Source organism: Nannobrachium achirus, assembly GCF_963921795.1.
Source record: "Nannobrachium achirus genome assembly, chromosome: 20".
NCBI classification, from domain to species: domain Eukaryota; kingdom Metazoa; phylum Chordata; class Actinopteri; order Myctophiformes; family Myctophidae; genus Nannobrachium; species Nannobrachium achirus.
This window is the reverse complement of record NC_137827.1, coordinates 10,135,286-10,157,219: the sequence shown is the minus strand read 5'-3', so window position 1 is coordinate 10,157,219 and position 21,934 is coordinate 10,135,286. Positions and strand designations below refer to the sequence as shown.

The 21,934-nt window shown below is 44.4% G+C and overlaps 1 protein-coding gene across 1 annotated transcript in view; it reads right to left on the bottom strand.

Moving 5' to 3' along the window:
- Positions 1-21,934, bottom strand: part of LOC308305612 (MAM domain-containing glycosylphosphatidylinositol anchor protein 2-like) — a gene marked incomplete at both ends in the record, with an annotated part of 123,447 nt that overhangs the window by 10,955 nt on the left and 90,558 nt on the right. Inside the window, 3 exons of the mRNA XM_080750432.1 lie at positions 4,635-4,783; positions 19,948-20,111; positions 20,918-21,023. Of these exons, the coding sequence (XP_080606558.1) occupies positions 4,635-4,783; positions 19,948-20,111; positions 20,918-21,023 (419 nt within the window). The remainder of the gene's footprint in view (positions 1-4,634; positions 4,784-19,947; positions 20,112-20,917; positions 21,024-21,934) is intronic.

The following is a 21,934-nucleotide window of genomic DNA, read 5'->3' as shown; positions in this document are numbered from 1 at the left end:
AGACCAGCATGCACACAACATCACATCAAAAGACTGACTCATCTGGAGAGAGAGACCAGCATGCACACAACATCACATCAAAAGACTGACTCATCTGGAGAGAGAGAGACCAGCATGCACACACCATCACATCAAAAGACTGACTCATCTGGAGAGAGAGAGACCAGCATGCAAACAACATCACGTTAAAAGACTGACTCATCTGGAGAGAGAGACCAGCATGCACACAACATCACATCAAAAGACTGACTCATCTGAAGAGAGAGAGACCAGCATGCACACAACATCACGTCAAAAGACTGACTCATCTGAAGAGAGAGAGACCAGCATGCACACAACATCACATCAAAAGACTGACTCATCTGGAGAGAGAGACCAGCATGCACACAACATCACATCAAAAGACTGACTCATCTGGAGAGAGAGACCAGCATGCACACAACATCACATCAAAAGACTGACTCATCTGGAGAGAGAGACCAGCATGCACACAACATCACATCACGAGACTGACTCATCTGAAGAGAGAGAGACCAGCATGCACACAACATCACGTCAAAAGACTGACTCATCTGGAGAGAGAGAGAGAGACCAGCATGCACACAACATCATGTTAAAAGACTGACTCATCTGGAGAGAGAGAGACCAGCATGCACACAACATCATGTCAAAAGACTGACTCATCTGGAGAGAGAGACCAGCATGCACACAACATCATGTCAAAAGACTGACTCATCTGGAAGAGAGAGAGACCAGCATGCACACAACATCATGTCAAAAGACTGACTCATCTGGAGAGAGAGACCAGCATGCACACAACATCATGTCAAAAGACTGACTCATCTGGAGAGAGAGACCAGCATGCACACAACATCACGTCAAAAGACTGACTCATCTGGAGAGAGAGATCAGCATGCACACAACATCATGTCAAAAGACTGACTCATCTGGAGAGAGAGACCAGCATGCACACAACATCACGTCAAAAGACTGACTCATCTGGAGAGAGAGACCAGCATGCACACAACATCACGTCAAAAGACTGACTCATCTGGAGAGAGAGACCAGCATGCACACAACATCACGTCAAAAGACTGACTCATCTGGAGAGAGAGACCAGCATGCACACAACATCACGTCAAAAGACTGACTCATCTGGAGAGAAAGAGAGACCAGCATGCACACTAGGGCATTCACCAAATATTCGAATATTCGAATATCAAAGTCACTATTCGACATTGTTCACCAAAGTCAAATATTTATTTTTATTTTTATTGTTTTCTCTTTAAAAAATATATATATATATTTCTTCATGGTTTATAAAGCTTGGCTAGATAGTCATAAGAATGAGTTGTCAATGCCTCTGGTGGATGAATTTGTTAATGCTCTATACAGATTTACATGCTCACAACGCCTTGCAACGCGAGGCGTTGCGAAATTACCTACTTCGGTTGCATCCTAGAGGATAATCTTTCCAATGAAATAATTACTACTAAGGTAAATAATCAACTAACAAACTTGTTTTTTTTTTACAAAGGATCACCCTGCTGGTCAATAACAATACACAGAAGACTCTAGCGAGTGCTCTAATTCAGCCCCACTTTGACTATGGAGTTCACATATGGTATCGCGTAGGGGTGTAATGATGTACTGTAGTAACTGAATCGAAAAATCGATTTTAATTTGCAATGATCAATTATATCGATATGCAAAAGCAAATATCGTACCGTTTTGGCTTTGTATCGTATCGGTATCGTTTTAAATGCAGATAATCAGTATCGAATCGTTTTGTAGTGGAAATAATTTATGGTATGGAAACTAAGTATTTGTGCCTTGTATTTAGCAATTTTAAGAAGGAAAATGAAAAAGAGGGGTCTAATTACTTTTCCATTCCATATTGCTACTCCTGGTCTATCGATAAATGTGTGTAATCTCTGTGTTCAGTCAAGGTGCGGGTTTGTCCATATGTGTTGTCATATAATGTCCATGTATTTGCTAGAGAATCACAGTGTTTACTTATTTATATCCATAATAATAGATTTTCCCCTTAAAAACATGCACTATTGACACGTTTCACACAGATCTAATTTCTTTGCTTTCTTTGCAATGGGCATCTTGCAATGGGCCTGGTGTACAAGATAGACTACACCACTAAGATTCTCATGTACCTGACTAAGGCATAAAAGCCCCAAAACAAATCTTAAAAAAAACAAACACCCAAAACCCAAAGCTTCTCTGAGGTGTCGATCTTTTTAGTTGACCGTGTACCAGTGAACTGTACTGTCATGAAACTGTACCTTTTCCTATGCAAACTTCTAATAAAGTCTTCAATCAGTCAGTCAATCAATCAATCAATCAATCAATCAATCAATCAATCAATCACTCTCTCTAGCATTCTACTTCACTCTCCCTGCCCTGAGCACTCTGTCTCTCTCTCCTCTCCATCATTGTGTGTCTATTCCCTCACTCTTCAATCTTTCACTGTCATTATTTTATCAGCATCTCTCTCTCTCTCTCTCTCTCTCTCTCTCTCTCTCTCTCTACCCCCCATCTCTCTCCTTTGTTACTGTACTTGTGAAGCTAAAGAGGTTTTGACTTTGAGTGACAGCCTTAAAAAGGGATAAATCACTCTGCGTGAGGTAATTAGCAACACACCAGGACTGTCTGTCCGTCACTCTGTCTCTCTCTCAGCTGTCCTACTGTCTGTCTCTCCTACACTGTCTCCCTCTCAGCTGTCCTACTGTCTGTCTCTCCTACACTGTCTCCCTCTCAGCTGTCCTACTGTCTGTCTCTCCTACACTGTCTCCCTCTCAGCTGTCCTACTGTCTGTCTCTCCTACACTGTCTCTCTCTCAGCTGTCCTACTGTCTGTCTCTCCTACACTGTCTCTCTCTCAGCTGTCCTAATGTCTGTCTCTCCTACACTGTCTCTCTCTCAGCTGTCCTACTGTCTGTCTCTCCTACACTGTCTCCCTCTCAGCTGTCCTACTGTCTGTCTCTCCTACACTGTCTCTCTCTCAGCTGTCCTACTGTCTGTCTCTCCTACACTGTCTCTCTCTCAGCTGTCCTAATGTCTGTCTCTCCTACACTGTCTCTCTCTCAGCTGTCCTACTGTCTGTCTCTCCTACACTGTCTCCCTCTCAGCTGTCCTACTGTCTGTCTCTCCTACACTGTCTCCCTCTCAGCTGTCCTACTGTCTGTCTCTCCTACACTGTCTCTCTCTCAGCTGTCCTACTGTCTGTCTCTCCTACACTGTCTCCCTCTCAGCTGTCCTACTGTCTGTCTCTCCTACACTGTCTCCCTCTCAGCTGTCCTACTGTCTGTCTCTCCTACACTGTCTCCCTCTCAGCTGTCCTACTGTCTGTCTCTCCTACACTGTCTCCCTCTCAGCTGTCCTACTGTCTGTCTCTCCTACGCTGTCTCCCTCTCAGCTGTTCTACTGTCTGTCTCTCCTACACTGTCTCTCTCTCAGCTGTCCTACCGTCTGTCTCTCCTACACTGTCTCCCTCTCAGCTGTCCTACTGTCTGTCTCTCCTACGCTGTCTCCCTCTCAGCTGTCCTACTGTCTGTCTCTCCTACACTGTCTCTCTCTCAGCTGTCCTACTGTCTGTCTCTCCTACACTGTCTCCCTCTCAGCTGTCCTACTGTCTGTCTCTCCTACACTGTCTCTCTCTCAGCTGTCCTACTGTCTGTCTCTCCTGCACTGTCTCCCTCTCAGCTGTCCTACTGTCTGTCTCTCCTACACTGTCTCTCTCTCAGCTGTTCTACTGTCTGTCTCTCCTGCACTGTCTCCCTCTCAGCTGTCCTACTGTCTGTCTCTCCTACGGTGTCTCCCTCTCAGCTGTCCTACTGTCTGTCTCTCCTACACTGTCTCTCTCTCAGCTGTCCTACTGTCTGTCTCTCCTGCACTGTCTCCCTCTCAGCTGTCCTACCGTCTGTCTCTCCTACACTGTCTCCCTCTCAGCTGTCCTACTGTCTGTCTCTCCTGCACTGTCTCCCTCTCAGCTGTCCTACTGTCTGTCTCTCCTACACTGTCTCTCTCTCAGCTGTCCTACTGTCTGTCTCTCCTGCACTGTCTCCCTCTCAGCTGTCCTACTGTCTGTCTCTCCTGCACTGTCTCGCTGCGTGATGGGTATTACAGTACATTACTGGTGACGTGCAGGGACTCTTAGTGTGACGCGCTGGAGTGAGTGTGGAAATGTACTGGCCCTCTCTGTCGTCAAAGTTTCCCACCCTCTAAATACTGTATTTACAGTACATTAAATGCACCATTTACCAATAACAAACTGTTGCATCTGCACAGTAACATCTTTAGTGTTAATTTAACTTTCTACAAAGTGTACGAATGGAACCATGTGGACCCGTAACGGACGGCCGTGCATGTTTGCATCGAGCGACAGCTGCTTGCCCCCGAAGGGTGAGCAGCTAGAACTTCCCGAAATTCTAGTAAAATACATTTTCGCAATGGCCAAACTCAGTAATACATACTTCGCACACCGTTTGTGTGTGTGTGTTCAAACTGTTTTCAGAGAGACCGCGTGACCTACATGCTTCATACATGATGATTTCGGGCCATGTCATAGGCTCTTTAAGGACAACATTTGAAGTACTTTTCCCACCGCCGGGCTGTCATTACCTGTCTGATGCCCAGCCGGTAGGCGACGATGCGGTCCACAGCGTCGGGGTTCATCTGGGTCCACTGCAGGGTGAAGCCGTACACCCTGGGCCGGTTCTGCCACACGGCGCTGGACGTGTCGTAGTAGAACTCTGGGGGATACGCCTTGCCTGCACGCACACAGGGACGCACGCACACGCATACAGGATTACATCTGTGTTTTTCGATCAGGCCTTTTGACTCAGAGGCTTTCAGCTTTCAAGAAGAAACCAAAAATACACAGGGAAATATTTTCACGTTGCTAGTAAGACGCCTCAGGGCGACAAGCGACAAGTGCCATGTCTGGCCAGTGATATCGGACCAGTATCTGGAGACCCCTGGTACCCATATATGGAGATCCATGTACTGGAGATATGCTGTGAGAGCCCAAACATGCTTACTCAGTTATTCGTAATGTGAAAGTCCTATGACGTTTATGACATCTGACATCATACATACAATCCCTTTTATGCCCATACATGGAGATGTCTGTAGAACCAGCCACACAGATATGGGCTGTCTTGGCCATCTGTTTTGGTCATATACTGTATGGATTCTGTTAGTGTGGTATGTGGGTGATGTGGCCTCCATATATGGGCATTCCCATATGAAGTCCTATTAGATATGGGCTTAATATTGATGACATCATGGAACTCCATATATGGGCATAAAAGGGATTCTCTTAGTGTGGCTCCCCTGACATCACAGTGAAGTCAGAGCATGAGGTCAGAGCGGCAAACCCATAGAAGTTGATGTCACCTGTTTATGCCCATATATGGATTTCCCTGCTCTGAGTATCTGATGTCACCTGTGATGTCACAGTGATGTGTCAGGGGAACCACAATGTCAGGCGCTAAAGGACGGACGGATGCATACGGACAAGCTGTGACGGTTCTGATAGAAATAGACGGTTAGATAGACGGTTCCTACAGTCGCAATAACCACACCCGGTGGTCTATTAGAGTAATGTTAACTCCTTAAACAAAACAGAAAAAGTACAAAACTATGCCACCACCTCTTTAAAAAAGTATGTTGATACTAGGGCATCAACCAGAAAGTCGACAAGTCAGTTGACTTCATCACACAAGTCGACTCCCACCAGGGAAAGTCGAAAGTCGAAAAAACTAAAAACATATATATATTTTTTTTTCAGTGGAATTGAGCACAGGTTTTCGGGTCTTGTCCCCCCGTCCACGCACAGTGTGATGACATCATCAAACAATAAAGTCGACTTCAACTCAACATTTTACTGAGTCGAGTCGACTTCCAAAAATCACAAGTCGTTAATGCCCTAGGTGATACGAGGTTTCTGCCTGACATGGTATAAGGAGACAAGAACAGGGGGAGGAGAGAATGGCTGGTGGGATTATAAATGTAAATGTCTCCTGTCGTTAATCCCCAGGTTTAGATTAGGTTTAGAACAGCGACGTAGACAGCTGTGACAGTGCACACAGTCTAATGGCACACGCTGTATGTGTGTGTGTGTGTGTGTGTGTACATCAGGTTTACAGGATTCTAAAATATCTTAGTGGTTGGAGGTTCGAGTGCAGGCTGGTAAGAACCTGTCACTGACAGGTAGGCGTGTCACAGTCACATAATCGCCCAAGCTCAATTACTTTGCAAAAGAAAAATTTCAAACATTTAAAAAGAAACAAATGTGGAAACAGCACATCTACGCATGACTATCTCTCAACGGTCAGTGGTTCTCAACCTTTTCAGGCCACAACCCCCAAAATAATCATATTTTAACTGGGGACCCCCCCCCCCCCCCCACTCTACGAGCACAAGAGTTGAGGCATTACATTGTGTATAACATGGTTCTACAATTTCTAACTATCTAACCTTTTTAAGTATAAAGTTATTAAACATATCAGTCATTTCATTTCTTTGTATATCTATTATATCTGCCCTGTGTAACTTTTGTTTATGAAGCCTAAAAGCCAAACAGAAATAAAATTGATAATCGCAATTATTTCTGTGACATGACTAATCGTCTAATCGTCTAACTAATGGTCATGTGATATTTCATAATCATGTAACACTCAGGACAGCACTCTCCCCATACGAGATGTGTGTCGTTAAAATGTTTAAAAATAATTCCACATTCTCTGAATATTTCATTATTGTACATGTGTCACTTCAATATATTTGCTGAAAGTAGGCCTGCATAAAAAGATGATTGCGTACTGTAGCTATTTACAATCAGGTAGTGGTTTAACTCAAATTGAAATCTTCTACTTTCAAATGGTTAATTGGGGCGCCTTACAAATTGCAGTGTTTGTTCTTCTGGCTTAAACATGTCAGAGTTCTAAGTTACTTAATTACTTGCATAAGCAGGGCGCGCAAGTACTGCGATCGACTGGGTATGTACCATAGAGTATATATATAATTAATAAGTGTTCAGTGGCGTTTTGAAGCATGTGGAAGTAGCTGAATTCCAGTGCATTGTGGGTGAATCCAGGTGCATTCTGGGGGAATTTGGTCTCTACCTAGAGACCAAAATGTTTGACGCCAAGACGTAATGACGTCACGAACGACGTCGACGTCCATTGAACCCTATTGTAGACCCCGGCGGCACGCTCTTATACTCGTGCATGTACCGGTATGTTTCACCCCGCCTGAAATTCCAACTTTGGCCAGTAGGGCGGCCGCTTCAACGTTTACAAGCCGTTCTGGGGGCTTGGTATGTACAGTATGTATGACGGTGTCCTTTTTTTAAGCCCGTAGTCCAATCAGGGACCGGCATTTCTGGCAACGTCATCATTAACAGTAAATGAGGGACCAGCATTCCTGGTGATGTCAGTGGTGAGCGCACCTCATGGCGCGCTCTGCTGGCGCACAAGAAGGCCATACAGTACATTGCCTACTTGTGCACAAGGTGCAAGTTGGCCCTTTCCCTTTGGTCATGGACCATTCGTTAAAATCGGAAAATATTTGACTGAAGATATGACCATGACTCATGGTCATATCTTCAGTCAAATATTTTCAGATTTTAACGAATGATACATCATATGAAAACGTACTTTATGTACTGAAAAAAAGAAAAAGAAAAATTACCAAGGCCCCCTTGCAGCACAAAGCACTGCACCCAGTCACAGTTGATGATCAGATCCACAAGCTTGTAGATCTGATATTTTCAAATAGCCAATGTACTGTATATGCACAGTGGTTAAACTGACTGTGATGCTACTGTATTAACACATTTAGCATGGTGACCCCTTGGAATCCCCTCAAGGACCCCTGTAGGGGGTCCCCGGACCCCACTTAGAGAAACGCTGCACCAGAGAGATGGGGGCCAATAACCTGCATGGTATGAGTCATTTAAACTCCCGTGCACGCCGGTGCAGCACGCGGCCGCGCGCGCCCAGCAGAGCACATCCACAAGTTTGTAGATAGTGTCAGTCAGCAACCGGACCTCGCTGTTACCTTCTCAAGGACACATCAGTGTGTGTGTGTGTGTGTGTGTGTGTGTGTGTGTGTGTAAGAATAATCTTAATATCGAATCGCAACAACCATTGAATCGCGGAATCGCAATATAATCAACAATCACAATATCGCTACCCTAGATATCGAGATCGTAATGGTAATGTGAATCATCCCACTCCTAGTGTGTGTGTGTGCGTGCGGGCGTGAACTACTCATCACGTTCTCTACCACACACACTAAGATCAAAGCTTGGCTGACGGCTGATGACACATAACCACTGCTCTTAACACGAAACAGCGAGAGAGAGAGAGAGAGAGAGAGAGAGAGAGAGAGAGAGAGAGAGAGAGAGAGAGGTTGAGAGAGAGAGAGGGAGAGAGAGGGAGAGAGAGAATGACAGAATGTGCTGAACTCAAGAGTTTAAACGAGTGCTTATGTTTGATTCTACATGAAAGAGGACATGTTGCCATGCTGTAAAGCAGTGGAGGTCATGGCTTGATGATCAGACTGCATCTCTACGCTGCCTCTATCCAGAGCTGAGGGGGTTTGTTCTGTTCAAGCACAGATTCTGCACAGAGCCATGGCGAGGGGTCGATAAAGACTGTTTAGAAGTATAAACGTATAATTATGTGCTTTAAAGGTCTCATGACATCAAGTTTCATTATCCCTACCACTAATTCACCCTTTGTCAGCCTTCTGATTGGTCCCTGACTGGCCAACCAGAAGAAAATCATTCACTTTTGCTACCGGGAGTGGAGTTATGCAGTGGGACAAAGTCCTTTCGTTCTTTCACCGCGGTGCGGTGATGCGCGGCACGGCTGTGGCGCAGTACGGCGCTGCGCGGTCATAGCGATTCCGATAATTATAATGAATAAGCTTCAACAAACTAGTTCACATGAACGATATCAATGTAACTAAGATATTCGATTGGGTACATACGTATATTTTAAATGGGCAAAATTACAATTAAAATACATTTTATGTTGAGAGCGAGTCTATAGTTCCTAAATTTCCTGGTCAGTGCGGGTCACCCAAGATGCACTGCTCTCTCTCTCTCGCTCTCTCTCTCTCTGCCCTCTGCCTGAGTTAAAACATGTATTTTCGGGGGAAATCCCTGTTTTGCAATGTAACTACTGTACATTTTTGTTCCTTTTTTATCAATATCACGTAGATGTTTTTCTTTTGGTACTTTAAATAGCAACACTGAGGCTATGAAAAATCTTGTTTTTATAATGGAAGTGAATGGAAAAATAAGTCTTCCCTGGCTTTTTTGTCCCACCTAGTTACAGAGCGACATGGGGTGGGACTTGACAAAGGGTGAATTGACGCTGGCTCTACAGACTCCGACATTCGCACACAGATACAGTAGCTCAGATTTTTGCGTCTGCACTTAGCTGCTTCCCCTGCCGTTACTGTACTTGCACCATGTACAGTTGGACGAAACGCATTTCTTTAGTAGAACCGTCGATTCAACCAATATGCCCATAAAATGAACAAGGACTGACAGATACAGAGATCTCCATATATGGGCACATATGTAATTTGCGTTACACTGACACGCACAGGCTTAGTCCTACTGATACCATCAGGGATCACTGACACCCTCTGAAATCCCTGATCATGACCTCACGTTGAAAGTAGGCGCACCAGTCAGTGCTGCTTAGAAACCTGCCAGCAGGTTCCGACCACACTCTCAAGAATGGCACCAGAATGGTGGTAATGCAAATGATGGACAAAGTAATTGAGTGTGAGACTGCAGTAGGCACAAACAGGGATGAAACAATCTTCCTCCCAAGAATACCTCACTGTGACAGAGGTGATGAGCTTCTCTTCACCTTAATCAGACGACATTTCCCTATCCGCTTAGCTCTCTCTGTTACCATCAATACGGGTCAGGGCCAAGAGAATGAACGAATTGCCTGAACCTGTTCGCTCATGGCCAACTCTACACAGCCTTGTCCACGGGAAAGAGAGCCAGCACCGATGGTATTACTGACAACAGTGTTTATAGCGAACTCCTTTAATAATCCAAAGACAATCATTCAAAGAGCCTTTTAATAATGTTACACTGCTGTTACTACTACTGCTATAGACACACTTTGTTTTTTTTATGTACACACAGTCACACACACAGGCATGTGTGTTTAGTCATTTTAGGGGCAAGGCCACTTGGCCTTTGGGGTTGTCAATTTTTTGAAGGCACAAAGGCCAAATGCCAGGGCAGGAAGGCCATCAAACAAAACAAGATCTTAGTCCATTGAAATAATTGATTGAATTTAAGGTTTACAATTTTAATGTAATATCTATCTACTGTGAAATAAATACATTGGTATTTACAATCTGATCAATGGTCAGCCCTGAAAGAGACGTTGGTGTCTACCAGTGTCTACTGTCTACATATTGACAAGACAGAGACAGAGACAGAGACAGAGACAGAGGAGAAAGTGGTACAGTCAGCTAAGGACACTGTGGCCTCAGGTCATGCCATTGGTTTGAGGGGCAGAAGGCCAAACTGAGGGGCAACGACGGCCATGGCCTTCATGGCCTCCATGAAATTCCTGCCCTGCACACACACACACTCCTACTATCTGGATTCATACTAACAAATGACCTTCATTCTTCAACAGATTTTTGCCACAAAACAGCACAGACAAAAAGCACACAAATGCTCCTAATTACTGCTTCATTGATAATGTTCACTACACACTTACATAGGCCTACTACCATATATGTTGCAACAAACACTGTCCTATATTACAATATGACAATAAACCATGACATCTAACAACAAATGCTATCTCATTGCCCATATGCATTTATACCCAATTGCCCACATGCACCAATGTACACAACTATGCAGTCCAACGTAACAAAAAGTCTGGTTTATGTTTCCTGAACTCAATTACACCCCAAAAAATGAACTTTGAACATTCAGTGGATCTTCAGTGCCAACCGATAGCATTTATTAAGGACGGCTTTATTCAAGCAGCGTCTCTTGTCTACGAGCAATGGATAAAACACCTTGGCTTTCACTGTCTGTACAGTAGGTTTAATGGCTCCTTTCAGCGTGAAAACATTTGCACTCATAGACAGCTCTCTCATAGAAGGTTCAGTCTGTCTTAGCTTCCTCCTGCACACCAGACATCTAGGAGGTTTAAACAAGGCAAACTGTTAGTGGGACAAATCGCTGTTTAACGATGACTCATCCCAAAAGCTCTTCGCCGTTGAAATTCTTCATTATTGTCGACTAATGGCTTGGTAATTATGTTAATCCTCCTGAAGCTACTTGATTTCCAAGTATCAAAAAAGAAGGGGAGAAAAAGAAAGGAAAAAGGCCCAGGCAACAGGTCAGTAAAGCATGGATGAGGGTAACACAATCATCATAATTACTGACAGAACAGAACAGAGGGGGGAGAGAGAGAGACATACAGACAGACAGACAGACAGAATGACAGAATGTACTGAGAGCTTGTGTTTGATTCTACATGAAAGAGGACAAAGAGAGAGAGAGAGAGAGAGACAGAGACAGAGACACTTTGTGCTGTGCTGCGAGCTTGTACATCAGCTATTCTTTTGTTTGAAAAATGTTCTGCTTCGGGCCTTAACAGCAATAAAGAGACAAGAGAGAGACAGACAGAGAGAGAGACAGACAGACAGAGAGACACAAAGAGAAAAAGAGACAGGGGCATACAGAGGAGAGAAAGATACAGAGAGAGACAGAGAGAGCAGGGACATGCTGGGCCCCTGATTCAGCCCGGGAAAAAGAGTTGGAGAGGCTCTCATTGCACGCTATAGAGAGAGATATAGCGCTGTTGCTACTCAAAGATTTGCCATTTCAGATCATGACAAGTGACAAGCCAGTGGGCCAATTACTGTAAATGAGTTATATTTCGTCGTTGTCGGGTGGAAACCTTGTATGTTCAAAACCGTTTGTTTTGTATTTATCATTTTAAAAATGATTTAAACTAGTGAAAACAGCCGATCTACAAGCACACAACGCCTCACACCGCGAGGCGTTGTGTGCTTGTAGATCTGCTGTTTTCACTACTTTTGTGCAATAGTCCGGGAGCCAAATGGTGATTTTTGGCTGAACGTGGATTCGCCTGTAAAAGTTTTTTTGTCAACTGATTCTTGTAGCTTGGGGTCACCTCTTAAGGATTCAAGATGATGACCAGTGATATCCATTGAGCATTTTTTATTATTAACCCCTTAATGCCTGAAACACAAGAAATCCACCCAGGAGGAAAATACCCAGGAAAAGATTTTTTCTGGGTATTTAAGGAGGATCTGAGGGGTCTAACTAGGGGTTTGTCATGATGCTGAATCCATTGCAGGCATTTGTTTTGCACAAAAAACATTCCGTGGGTTAGAAATGGCCTCAGAAAACAATACACGTATGGGTGAGTATTCATGTTAGTCGGAGGCCTTAGGGTTATTTTTCTCGTGCTAATCAGTCTAAAAGTGCAAAATTTTGCACAGATGTAGCTCAGGGCATGCTCTAATGATTTAGCTAGGGCGCCCGAGTCGGCGACCTTCGGGGCCACCACAGCACCCACAAAACTCTGACTCATCACTTTTCATCACTAAAGTCGATGGGAGCCCAACTTGATTTGGCCGCTGTGGCGACCCCGAATGTCGCAGACTCGGGCGCCCTAGCTAAATCATTAGAGCATGCCCTGAGCTACATCTGTGCAAAATAGATAATATTTAGACTGATTAGCACGAGAAAAAAAACCCTAAGGCCTCCGACTAACATGAATACTCACCCATACGTGTATTGTTTTCTGAGGCCATTTCTAGCCCACAGAATGTTTTTTGTGCAAAACAAATGCCTGCAATGGATTCAGCATCATGACAAACCCCTAGTTAGACCCCTCAGATCCTCCTTAAATACCCAGAAAAAAAGTCTTTTTCTGGGTATTTTCCTCCTGGGTGGATGTCTTGTGTTTCAGGCATTAAGGGGTTAATAATAAAAAATGCTCAATGGATATCACTGGTCATCATCTTGAATCCTTAAGAGGTGACCCCAAGCTACAAGAATCAGTTGAGAAAAAAACTTTTACAGGCGAATCCACGTTCACCCCCACGGCTCCCGGACTACAACGGCCTTGTATGATGAAGCAGGGCTTTGCTTTGCGAAAAGATGTATACATTTTAAAATTGGGGATACGAGTTTTCTGCCCCGTTGGGGAGTTGTCCCGCTTTTCCCAGTGGCCAGCACGTCCCTGAGAGAGAGAGACAGACAGTCAGACACAGACAGACAGACAGACAGACAGACAGACAGACAGTCAGGAGGGACATCAAAGAGAGCGATATTAAGAGGAGTAGGTTGGAGAGGAAATAAAGATTGTTCTCTAATCCTCTCTTCTGCGTGCAGTGCAGGATGGAATGAATGTCCATGTGCAAATCCACAGCCAGGGAATCTGACAGAGAGAGAGGGAGAGAGAGAGAGAGAGAGAGAGAGAGAGAGAGAGAGAGAGAGAGAGGACTTTGGTGGCACTGACTACAATGACTGTTATATCAGCACGGCAGTGATCAAGACCAGCCTGCCTGGTGACGCTTCAGTTGCGCTTTTCGTTGACTGACGTTTTGGATTGGCTGACGTTTTAGATGGCTAAAATAATTCCCGATGTTTGTGCAAGCCCACGACACAGACTTTGGTGTCACCGACTACAATGACTGTTGTATCAGCACGGCAGTGATCAAGACCAGCCTGCCTGGTGACGCCTCAGTTGTGCTTTTTGACGAAGTTTTAGATGGCTAAAATAATTCCAGATGTTTGTACAAGCCCACAACACATCACAAAAAAGAAGAAAGAATTCTTCTCTCCTCTCAGAGGCAGTGTTGTAAAGTAACTAAGTACATTTACTTAAGTACTGTACTTAAGTACAATTTTGAGGTAGGCCTATTTGTACTTTACTTGAGTATTTCCAAATTCCAATACTTTTACTTCTACTCCACTACATCTCGGATCCAAATATTGTACTTTTACTCCACTACAATTATTTGAAAACTTTAGTTACTAGTTACTTTGCAGGTATTAATTATAATATTATAAAACATTCATTATTACACTTTAGCCCTATTTTATACCATTGCTATTTGAAAATAGCCAATTTACAAGCTCACAACGCGTCGCGATGCAACACGTTGTAAGCTTGTGGATCCGCTATTTTCAAACATGTTGTACTTTTACTTTTGGTACTTTAAGTACATTTTGAATTCCAGACTTTTACTTGTAACGGAGTATTTCTATATTGCATTATTGATACTTTTACGGTACTTTTCCACCACTGCTCATAGCCTCTAGTTCCAACACACTTTGCTAGTCTGGGATGGCTCAGGGTAGAAGACAGGGTTAAGCAAATCAAACGTTTTTTTGTCTCAGGGCACCCCATAAATATATATTTATAGCATATCGTCGTTGTCGGGTGGAAACCTTGTATGTCCAAAAACGTTCGTTTTGTATCTATCATCTATAATATGTACTAAACCAATGAAAACAGCAGACCTACAAGCACACAACGCCTCGCGATGCGAGGCGTTGTAGATGTTGTAGATCGGCTGTTTTCACTAGTTTTGTGCGACAGTCTTGTATGAAGCAGGGCTTTGCTTTACCAAAAGACGTACACATTTAAAACTTGGAGATACGAGGTTTCTGCCCAACAGTGACGATATTTTAGTGATTATGTTGCGAGACAAGCGTTGAGATAATAGCCATTTTGGTTAGAACTGACTGAAAATGTGTCCAAATAAATACCAAATATTGTCAAGTTGTCTCGCGGCACCCCTGGACTGCTGTCATGGCACCCCAGGGTGCCCCGTCACCCACTTTGAAAACCCCTGTCCTAGATTGAGTTCAGAGCTGGACTGAGACATAAAACCGGCCCTGACATCTTGGTTCTGACCGGCCCACCACAACCGGCGCGAACCGAACATCTACAAGCCCACAAAAACATGCCGACACATCAAGGCAGCGACGTATTGTGGGCTTGTATCAGCTGCTATATGTTTTGGTGGGACTCCTGGGCCATAGTAGCCTATGATCTGTGTTTTTTGAGCGGTGGTCACACCGTCTCCATAGCGTGGCCGTGTGTGTATCCGTGTATGTATGTATGTATGTGTGTCTGTATGTAGCCTCTGGTGTAGCCTCAGTACCCCTGGGTGACCAGAGAGGTGCTGTTGAGTCTAGCCTGCCCTGAGCATCAACTGCAATAGCAGTGGTGGCCTGAGTGAGCAAGTATGGCTCACACTCTCACACCCCCCCCCCCCCCCCCCCAACACACACACACACACACACACACCTGGGTGAGCAACACACACGCGCACACACACACGCACACACACACACGCGCACACACACGCACACACACACACACACACACACACACACACACACACACACACACACACGCACAGTGTTTTGTTTTGGAGAGAGGAGAAGAACACATGCACGCACGCACGCACGCACGCACACACACCACCGCTCACTTCAAACTTGGGTTTGATTTTTTCTTCTATTTAAATTGATTCTAGTTAAACTTGGCGGATAACTAACCAGTACAGTGTTCATTTTGACAGAGAAGTCCTAGTCTTTTGAATAAAATGCCATTGTAGTTTTAGTTGACTATGATATCCTAAGCTTTTAGTCAACGAAATCTACAGTTGATTTAGTCGAAAAAATGTATTTCAGTGCCGCAATGCCCGATTTATACGTAGCTGCGTGCTGTAAATAGCCGATCCACAAGCTCACAACGTGGTGTAGACGCTTGTAGTTTTTAGCGTGAGCGGTGACGCCTGTGTGCAACCACCAGCTACAGTACAATGGAATAAATTGGTTCCTCGAGGGAGGAATCCAAATATCATGTCAGCTCCACAACTGAGAATATTCCCCAAGTTATTGAGCCCTGATCCAGAGAAGATCCAGAGAATCACCGGGTTGGTTAGTGTTATGTCATGTTCGTGCATCGTGCAGAGAGAGAGAGAGAGAGAGAGAGAGAGAGAGAGAGAGAGAGAGAGAGAGAGAGAGAGAGAGAGAGAGAGAGAGAGAGAGAGAGAGAGAGAGAGAGACAGAGACAGAGACAGAGACAGAGACAGAGAGAGAGAGAGAGAGAGAGAGACAGACAGACAGAGACAGAGACAGAGACAGAGACAGAGTTGGGGAGTTAAAAAAGGACTTAGGAGTTACTTGGGCCCAAGGTGGAAGGGCCTTAATTATTTTATACTTTAGCTATTGAAAAATAGCAGATATACAAGCTCACAGCGTGGCACCGAGTGCAGCGCTGCGAGCTTGTAGATCTGCTATTTTTGAAAAGTCGTGAAAATGTGTGCAAATCTTTGAATATATGGATTTTTTAAGCGAAAATTTGCAACTAAAATTTTGCTTCTGAGGGGTCCCTGGAACTAAATATTTTGAGATGGGGGTCAAAAATAGCAGATCAACAAGTTTGCAGCACGGCAATCGGTGCCACGCTATGAGCTTGTATATCTGCTATTTTTTCAATAGTTAAAGCACAAAATAAGTATGCGATAAGGTCTTGCTGCACGGTCATTATGCCGTATATGGACAGAACGGGCTGAGGGGAATTATAAGCCTGAAGTGTCCATATACGCCATAATGACCAAGCAGCAAGACCTTATAGTACTTATTACCCGGCTAATAATACAATTAATAATTTGACTCAAAACTAAAAACAAAATGAAGTATTTCCTTTTTTACAGACGGCTGAAAGTGTTCCACAAGTGTTGCGCTGGGCGTCCCCCCACGGGTCGCCTTGGAAAACAAGGAAGTGCTGATCAAATAAATCCATTTTCTGTTACTATGTCGTCTATTTCTCGCCTCAAATGTTTTTAAAAACATTCTTGAGAGCAACGTTTAGTTGTAAATGACGCTGTGTGTTTGTTTACATGGCTGACATGTTGGATACGGTACTAAATTCACACAGTGCATCCTGACTGCAGCAGGTGCTCTGAGCCGTTGATGAGCAGCGGTGAATTATAGAGCGGAGCGGTCATTATACACCTATAATTCACCTCTGATTTCAGCGCTCGACCAATCAGAATCAAGCATTCAACCAAGCCGGGTAATAATGCGTAATAATGCGTTCCCAGTGAATCCTTCTACCCAGGGCCCAGAATTTGGTGTGACACCCCTGCATGAGTCACATCATCCTCAGATCTTCGGAGTCTTCATCAACACAACCACCCCAGGCTGCCCGAGCTGGCACTCACTTCACTCTGCCATGCATGAATCACACTAGGTAGGGGGAGACATGACCTCCAACTGGATGAAGTAGTGTAAGTGAGTCACAGGGCAGGAGCCTATCTCCTGTGTTTCTGTAGCGTGAGGCAGCATGATGTACAAGTACACCCCCTGGACATGACGCTAGCATGTCACCAGGACTAACCCCCAATACTCTTGATGCTGCCAAGCCAAGGCGGATTGACCCCCAACTCCCAATCTCAGGGCGAACACTCTATCCATAAGGCCACAGAGCCACAAAATAAACTAAGGCCACAAAATAAACTAATTAGGGTCCTACTTCACCTTCCCTATCAGACTCACCTCACCGCTACTCACCAGTTAAGAGTGGGGTGGCTCAGAGTAGATGACAGAGTACAGCAACTTGCAATGGGCCTGGTGTACAAGATACACTACACCACTATGATACCCAAGTACCTGTCAAAATACTTTATAAACATTAAGGATGTCCATAATTACAACACCAGAGGCAGCGCCACAGATCACTTTCAACCCAGAGTCAAAACCAACAAAGGGTCAAACTCCTTTTTCTGCTATACCACCAAAATGTGGAAAGCCTTACCGAAGGTCATAAAGGAGTGTGGATCACTAGCATCCTTTAAAATTGCCCTGAAGAATCACTTACAGGCAGCAGCCATTCGCAACTGGTAAAAAACTAACCTAGCCCAACCCTACCCTCCCCTGCCCCTTCTTTGTATATACTGTTTATTTAGACTTACTGTTTTCTTTTTTGTTTTTCTTTACATATCTACTGCATAGTACTGTGTTCTATTTGTCTGTCATTCAATGTTATATGAGATACTTCAATGGTTTCCAGTGGAAATAAGCTTAGTCTTTTCATGGATCTCCTTTTAGTAGACCTTGTACCAGTGAACTGTACCGTCATGAAACTGTACCTTTTCCTATGCAAACTTCTAATAAAGTCTTCAATCAATCAATCAATGGTTCTGCTCTCAGAAGACGAGATTTGTGTGTAAAAGAAAAAGAAGGAAAATCGGGATGCTATGTTCACTAATTTAGCTGGGGACCGCCTGGAACCCCATCTTTGAGAACCCCCACTCTGACACACAGACCTCACTAAGGAAAGTCATGGATTGCAGCTTTGTATTACAACTGGGGATTTGACTGTTGGACTGTCCAGATTGATATCAGGATAAATATGTGTCTCCTTGCATCCCCACTTCATGAAGCCTCTCCTCTCAGTGTGCCAGCTCCACCATGCCCACTGCTGCTATAAGGTCTGTCATTTAAGATTCTATACTTTGTTTGGCTCTGCACTTATTAACTCATACAGTGCCGCCGGCCACAAGGGGCGCTAGAGTGCCAGAAATTTCTCTATAGACCTTCGCTCTAGCTTCCGTCGACACTGTCCCAAGTGCCTTGGGATTTCACTCCAGCCAATGCTATGGGTGACGAGAGGAGGAAGCTAGCTGACACGTAGCCAAAATGCTAACCCATTTAGAAGCCCGATCTAAAGCTATTTCAGTCGCAAAAAACTTTCTCTTTGGGTCTGGGAACACAATCCGGAGAAAATCCTGTCTAAAGATGTGATTTATTATTGGAGTGGGCGGCGCGATGCGGCCGTTAGCGCAACTACGGCCCGTGTATGGCCGAGTGTTGGCCTGGACCATGGATGGACGTTTAGACCGGGGCTTCGTTGAGGCCTCCGATTAAATAATTCATTTTATTAAATATCCCGAACTAGTTCGGGATAAGCACCCTGGAATACGTCGTGCCGCCGCTCTAAACTTTATTTTAAACCATTTTCAATGGAATAAATCGTCGGACCATCTAGCGTCTCTCGTTGGCTAGCGCTGGACGAGCAAGGACCACCCATGTTGCTCCAAGCAGCTCGGGGTAAGTAAAATAGCAAATAAAATATTGTATTGGATTGAAATAAAGCCGAACTTGTTCGGGATAGGCACTTATAGGGTCAAGTAGTATAAGGTAGTATTACTTGACATAAGTTTGACTTAACGGTGAGATACTTATGTTGCACTGACTAGCATTGACTTTTATTTGGTTATGGTCAGGGCTGGATTAACCATTGGGCCGGTGGGGCCATTGCCAGGGGCCCTTGGGGGAACTGGGCGTGTGGTTATTGACAATTTACTAAAATTAAATGCATAAGTTAATTACTTATCAAATGTGTGGGCCCCTCCTCTGTTGTCTACAGAGGAGGGTGCTTTTGGCCCACAGATGATTATTAACCAGGGGCCCTTGCGGGGGTTAATCGGTCCCTGGTTGTGGTCACTTCTTTAGTTTGGCACTGCATTGATAAGTTGTACTATAAGTACACAACATGACACTTACGTAGCATTGACTGTTCTTGACACTTTATTGGCTGACCCGCGACCACAGCCCACAACAGGAGCAGGCCCGGCGCTGAAGCCAACTAGCGCCCCTGGGCTAACTTCCTATGAGCTGCGGGGCTTATGCAAATACACTGCTCCCGTTGAGGGCTGTGGTCGCGCGTCGGCCAAAATGGATGATATTGCCTATTTTGATAAAATAACTCCTGGACAAGTTCTTTTGGAGATAAAAGAACAACAAAAAAAAGGCAAGAAAGCCATTTAGACCGGAATTCTCCTTTAAAGAAGTTTGACTCACCCGTAACGAGGAAGGTGCAGCGGCCCGCCCCCGCCTCGTTGGTGATGTCACAGGTGTACTCTCCATAGCCCTCCCTGTTCAGAGCTCTGACGTGGTAGTCTGTGTCGTCCCGCTCGTTCATCTGACCCACCGTCAACAGGCGACTGCCCAGCTTCCACTCGTACCTGACACGCACACACACACATGCGCGCACATGTAAGCACGCACGCATGCACGCACACACACACATATGACATGTTATTTCATCTGATCCAACCGAAGTCCAAGCCTTTTATTTTTTTCAAGGACCTCACTCTCAGAGTCACAGACCAGGGTCAGGGTTCATTTGGAACCGTCTTCCTTTGGGGTTTTGCCCAGGTGGTGGGCGTGGTGGCCTAAACCCTAACCTCACAAACACTATGGGCCCTATTTTATCCTTTTTTACTATTTTGAAAAACATTTGAAACTATTTAAAATTTCAAAATAGTAAAAAATGCAAAGGACGTTTAGGGATATAATAATAATAATAATAATGATATGGGGTAAGGCGAAATTAGGACCCTACCGGTATGTCTAAACCTAACCTTAACCTCACAAACAAAATAAGCCAAGGCTTACCTGAGTTTCTTTTAGTTGACCTTGTACCAGTGAACTGTACTGTCGTAAAATTGTACCTGTCCCTGTGCAAACTTCTAATGAATACTTCAATCAATGCCCATACCTATGCCTATACCTCACAGAAACTATGACTATAAACCTAACCTCACAGCCACGCCCACCTGGGAGAAACACCGGGAAAAGAGAGAGAGTCTGGAGAACACAGGAGGGGATCATAATGAGACATAAATTAAACAGAACAGAATAGAACAGAATACCTTAGGATCCTGGCTGGGTGAGCACTCAGCAGATATAATATAATATAATATAATATAATATAATATAATATAATATAATATAATATAATATAATATAATATAATAGAATAGAATACCTTAGGATCCTGGCTGGGTGAGCACTCAGCAGGCGACAGCTGAGGCTGAAGGCTCGACCCAAACCCTGACGAATCTCAGTGTAGACCGGCTCTACTGTGGGAGGGACTGCAGAGGAGGGGAGGGGAGGAGAGGAGAGGAGAGGAGAGGAGAGGAGAGGAGAGGAGAGGAGAGGTCATTAAATATGAAGTGAGACGTAATTTCAAGCATTGCTCTCACCCTCTCTCTCACACGCGCAAGCACGCACCACGCAATGAATTTCTTCATTGCAATGCAATTTTCAGCAAAACATGAATGATTGACAGTGCTGTCCTCAATCTATCTACAATTCAAGTTCTACAATAAGTCTCTACAGTACTCATATACATGAGTAATCAGTCTCTACAGTACTCATATACATGAGTAATCAGTCTCTACAGTACAGTACTCATATACATGAGTAATCAGTCTCTATCTCTACAGTACTAATATACATGAGTAAGTTGGGTGGCAACTGACAAATCCAACCGCCTGGCACTGCCACCAAGATCCAAACATAGACAATCATAGGCAGCCTAGAGGCCTGTTTATGTGAATTGAACCACAAGTTCGGGGGCGGCATAGCTCAGGGGTAGAGAAACTGTTATTAGAGCACGAAGGGTTCCCGAAGGGTTCCCAGTTTGAATCCGGGCTCCCCCTGAGTTAATGTCGAAGGGTCCTTGGGCAAGACTCTGAACCCCTAATTGCTCCCGGTGAGTAGGTTGGCGCCTTGCATGGTTTCCTCCACCACCGGTGTATGAATGTGTGTGTGAATGGGTGAATGTAATGCACAATCTATGTGAAGCGCTTTGGATAAAATCGCTATATAAATGCACCATTTACCATTTATGACATCCATTATAAATGGAGACCATGTGAGATAAAATGTAGTTAGATAATATGATTATTTTGGGGGTCACGGCCAGAAAAGGTTGAGAACCACTGTTGTAGATTTCCAATTATTCAGAATGTAACCTGGCGTCACCAGGCTTTAGTTTCCA